At 49.0% G+C, this 5,061-nt stretch overlaps 1 protein-coding gene across 1 annotated transcript in view; it reads left to right on the top strand.

Annotated features, from left to right (window-relative positions):
- Window positions 1-4,050, top strand: part of GLUL (glutamate-ammonia ligase) — a 4,407-nt gene extending 357 nt beyond the window's left edge. Inside the window, exons 2-6 of the mRNA XM_008946919.1 lie at window positions 1,077-1,238; window positions 1,512-1,658; window positions 2,122-2,249; window positions 2,426-2,625; window positions 3,622-4,050. Of these exons, the coding sequence (XP_008945167.1) occupies window positions 1,077-1,238; window positions 1,512-1,658; window positions 2,122-2,249; window positions 2,426-2,625; window positions 3,622-3,940 (956 nt within the window). The 3' untranslated portion in view covers window positions 3,941-4,050. The remainder of the gene's footprint in view (window positions 1-1,076; window positions 1,239-1,511; window positions 1,659-2,121; window positions 2,250-2,425; window positions 2,626-3,621) is intronic.
- The last annotated feature ends 1,011 nt before the right edge of the window (window positions 4,051-5,061 follow it).

Below are 5,061 nucleotides of genomic sequence, written 5' to 3'. Positions count from 1 at the left end.
TACCCCAAGGGAATGTTGCCAGCTCTCCAGATGTGGAGTTTCAGTGAGATGCCCAGCATTGGGAGACTGTCCCTGGCACTGCCCCCACTGTGGAGGGGGCTGTTGGCAAGGGCTGGGGGCTGTTGGCAGGGGCTATGCAGCCCATTGACTCCCAAGTACTGGCCGGAAGTAGTTTGGCAGAAGAAAGTGGAGGGGGAAGAATGGAGCTATCTGGTGTAATTAAGAGCTTGTGTCCCTCAGAACAAACAGTCCCAGCTTACACAATAATAGCATTAGGATTTTCCCCAGGTTGCCATGGTGCTGACTGGAGACAGTTATGAAATGAAAATACTGTGTGTGACTGAGCAGAATTATTTCTTTTTTTTGCCCCCCCCCCCCCCTCTTCTTTCCCATTTTCCCCTAAGGGAGTGGTTGGCACAGCTTCTTTGAAATCTTTGTGCTTCCCATCCCCCTGGCTTTCCCCCCAGGATATGAAGGAGATAACATTGCCCGGGCAGAGTTCACTGCTGTTCCCACTGTGCTTTGACCTGGAGGGCAGTGCACAGGCAGGACGGGTGGGCAAGGGGGCCAAGTTGGCCATACTTCTCCTCCATATGAGACTCCACTGACATGGGATTTACTTTCCAGCCTTCTCCAGTACATGCAAGATAGATAAGAGTATTTCACAGCTCCCTTTAGTTTCCACAGCTTGAAGATATCTCATGCTTTGCCCTCTCCCAGCTTGCCTAGCCATCTCTGCAAGGAGGCTGGGTTCTCTGCTCAACCCCCTGCTTGTTGCGACATGGGAAACGTCCTCACTGCTGCTCAGTTCACTTGGGCTTGGCCAGCAGCCCAGATCCTTGTGTTTCCCAGAGTGGCTGAGGAGTTGCATTCCCCTGTTTTTTTGCTTGGTTTGTTTTGGGGTCGTTTGCTTCCCCCATTTGGAACAAAATCGGCTAAGCAGGGATTTAGCCTGTTGTAGGCCTGTTCTCTATAATCTCTTCACCTCTGTAATATTGGAGGGTGGCAGGGAACACATCCTCCTGATGACCAGGGATCTTGAATCACTGTGACTCATTTCTCTTTCTCTGCTCCAGATCTCCCTGAGTGGAATTTTGATGGCTCCAGCACCTTTCAGTCTGAAGGCTCCAACAGTGACATGTACCTGCGACCTGCTGCCATGTTTCGGGACCCTTTTCGCAAGGATCCAAATAAACTAGTTCTCTGTGAGGTCTTCAAGTACAACCGTCAGTCTGCAGGTGAATGGACCTTCTCTCTTCTCCTGGTGGAGGTGGTGTTCCTGGCGGGGGAAGGGGAGACCTATCCAAATGCTGTTCATACTCTTAACATCATGCATGGCACAAAAAAAAACTTTGCCTGAAAGTTAAAATGCAAACCAAGTGCTGGTGGTGGAGAAAGGGCTGATCCTGGGATTCTTCATCAATGCTGCTGGGACTAACACTGTAAATAGAATGGAAATGGGGAATGAAGGTGGGGATACTAATAACCCTTGTGTTGCTTTTGTCTTCTAGAGTCAAATCTCCGATACACTTGCAGGCGGATTATGGATATGGTGTCCAACCAGCACCCCTGGTTTGGGATGGAGCAAGAGTATACTCTTCTGGGAACAGATGGACATCCATTTGGCTGGCCTTCCAACGGCTTCCCTGGACCCCAAGGTAAACTTTTGGGAGTCTGCGCTGGACCAACTTAAGAGGCGTTTGAACTGTAATCCGTGTGATGCAGTTTAAGTGCGTCAGGTGAGCTGAAAGATTCAAAGTGTTTCTAGAAGTGAAGGTGGACAATAGCAAGGAGGATATTGCCAAAAACTAACCCATGGGATTAATATCATTACAGAAAGGCTAAGATGGTGATTGGATACATCCAAATTTGCTGCTTGGTGTGTTAGTTTGCAGGTGATTTAGGCTTATGCACAGCATGACAGATTACAAGCCCAGACTATCCGAGGAACTTGCTCTCCATCCGTGCTCTGCTCGTGCTTCCATGCAAAATGTATTTTGGTTTTTTTTCCACACATCTAAGCTTTTGGAGAGTTCTCCCTGTGTATGCTCTGTCCTCACTGAGTCTGACCTTTTTCTTTCTGGAAACTCATGTTCCTGTTGTTCACTTGTGCCATTGCAGGTCCATACTACTGTGGTGTAGGGGCAGACAAAGCCTATGGGAGAGACATTGTGGAGGCCCACTACCGAGCGTGCCTTTATGCTGGCGTGAAAATTGGAGGAACCAATGCAGAAGTGATGCCAGCCCAGGTAAATTGTTTTACACATTCCTCTTGGAATGAAGTACTATGGAAGAAACCCAGGCAGCAGGAGCTTTTTGGCTCTGAGCCATGGAGTTTTGTCAATGGCCAGAGCATAAGGGGGTGGGACGTGCCTCACAGCAAATGCCTCTGCACCACTGAGCCAGTGACTCCTCCTCCTTGTAGTGGGAGTTCCAGGTGGGACCATGTGAAGGGATTGAGATGGGGGACCACCTCTGGATTGCACGCTTCATCCTCCATCGGGTGTGCGAAGACTTCGGTGTTATTGTGTCCTTCGATCCCAAACCCATCCCTGGGAACTGGAACGGTGCTGGCTGTCACACCAACTTCAGCACCAAGAACATGAGGGAAGATGGAGGTCTCAAGTAAGTGTTGAGAATAGCATCGTGAAGTTCTTGAGTAGCATCTGTTTACTAGGCTGAACGTGGTTGGTAGCAGCAAACTTTTTGCAGAGCTTTTGACAATGTGAGAGATGTCACTTTGGTGCTTGGTGTTATGTTTGAGCCTTTCTTCTGGCTATATACCTTTTTTAATTTTATTTTGTTTAATGATATATTCCATCTTGGTGCTGGGTGGAAAGTTCAGCCAGCAATACAGGTTCATCAGAGTCGATTGCAGCATAGGTGGCTAAGATGTTGCTATTCATAACAGGCTGTCCAGCCCTTGAGCCATTGCTGTAAACAAACGAACTCAGCATAGACCTGGTTTTTATATAACCATGATGAAAGAGAGAGACCATTTGCTTTTGTCTGGGCCAGGCTCTGGAAGCTAACACCATGTTTGCTTAAACAACAAGATTCTGGAAATGTAAAATCCCTTTTTTTTTTTTTTTTTTTTAATTCCCTTATGGGACTGATGTGCTGAGTGCCCCAGGGACTTTACAGCACTGGCTTGCGGTGGAGCTCTCTGAGGGGATTCCTTCTGGCAGCTGTGTTTTCGTGCCTTAATCTTGGTGATGTCCTGAGATAAGAGCCAAGTTGTGATTGTGTGAGCTTCCTGAATAGAAACTTGTTTGTTCAGAAATCTCCCCTCTGAGAGCAGGCTCCCCAGGGCACTGTGTCTGTGGAATTTGGCGGTGGGTCATACTGATGGGATCCCACACACAGCACTCCCGAGGAACCTTCTCGGGCCATGAGTGTCCTTTTCAAAAAGCCAGCCTGGGTCAGCAGTCAGAGGGAAGAGAAGCCCTGCGTTGAGATGATCAGAAAAGATGAGGTGTAGGGCATAAGGCTTCAACATGAAGTATCTTGGGGACAGTGACCAGTCTGCTGTGGCTTGGATGCAACAGTCCAGAGTGACTCAGCCGGTACTATCCGTCAGACGCTCAGTGTGTCTTCCCCTCTTCCTGACTCCCTTCACAGGCACATTGAAGAGGCCATTGAGAAGCTGAGCAAGCGTCACCAGTACCACATCCGTGCCTACGACCCCAAAGGGGGGCTGGACAATGCCAGGCGCCTGACGGGTTTCCACGAGACATCCAACATCCACGAGTTTTCCGCTGGCGTGGCCAACCGTGGCGCCAGCATCCGCATCCCCAGGAACGTGGGCCACGAGAAGAAGGGCTACTTCGAGGACCGCCGGCCCTCCGCCAACTGTGATCCTTATGCTGTGACAGAGGCCCTCGTCCGCACGTGTCTCCTCAACGAAACCGGAGATGAGCCTTTTGAGTACAAGAACTAAGCAGACTGCGCCCACAGACACCGCCTTCCCCTCGCGCTTCCTGCACCCCTAAACTTCCCTTCTAGATGTAATCCTGAGGGTACAAGATAACATGTTTCGTGTCTCAGTAACTCTTGTTGTCTTGAGGTGGGGAGGAGGGCAAATTTAGTTTTATCGATGTCTGTTTTTCATTGACTCTTCAGAAGATGAGAGGAGGAGAGGGTGTTAGAGAACTTTTAACCACTGTTTTATTTTTTGTCTAATTTCATGTGTACATCTGATGGGATCCAGTGGCTTCCAGGGACAGACTGCACAGACACAAAGTCAGTAGACGAGTGGAAAGTTTAAAACGACAGCTGACTTCCCCAAGAGTCAAATTTGGGGTGTTGGCCCCACTGCTGGCTCTCTGCAGACTCATGGTTCTCTAAGATTGGTGCCCTTCTGGAAGAAGGGAAGATGGGAGCCGTGATGGAGCCCTGCGTGCTCCTGCCTGTGTGGTGTGATGGGGAGATCATCATCCTCAGGCACTCTGAGGTTTCTGGGAATCTTGTTGTGTTTTGCTCAGCATAGGAGCATTTGAGGAGAGCTCCTGGTTCTGTCACTGGAAGTCAACTGGTCTCTGGTTCATAACACAGAGTGAAGTAGTATTTTTCTATTTAAATATAAAAAGCCAACAAATTGTATATGAAAGTGTTTTTTGTTTTTTTAAAAAAACAAAGAGGACGTTCCAATGAGTCAGCTGGCTAGAGCAGGCAGAGCTCCTGAGGATGCTGTCAGAGAGCCTCCAGGTGGGGCTGAGGGTGAGCATGGGGGGCTCGCTGGAGGAGACTGGGATGAAGCTTGCTTCAGCGAGGAGCAGAGTCAGCAGGAGGCGGTTCCAGAGCAGGGAAGCCTGCAGGAGTGTTTATCCCTGTAACTTCAGCAGCCGCCGTGCGCTCGTGGGCCTGGAGATAACGGGAGGAAAGTGTCCCAAACTAAGAGTTGACTGGTCAACTTAACTGTGGTCTGGACAGAGCTGTGGGTGTTTCACCTTTCCAGCGGGGCTTTTGATATAGAAAAAAGGTTCTAGATTTTTTTTTTTTCATAATGTTCTTAGTTCCTAAAATTGAACGGTTTTGCAGGCTGTTGATGTCACTGTTGTG

This window comes from Merops nubicus, unplaced genomic scaffold (assembly GCF_000691845.1).
Source record: "Merops nubicus isolate BGI_N331 unplaced genomic scaffold, ASM69184v1 scaffold19249, whole genome shotgun sequence".
NCBI lineage: Eukaryota > Metazoa > Chordata > Aves > Coraciiformes > Meropidae > Merops > Merops nubicus.
This window is presented reverse-complemented; position numbering and strand designations above follow the sequence as displayed.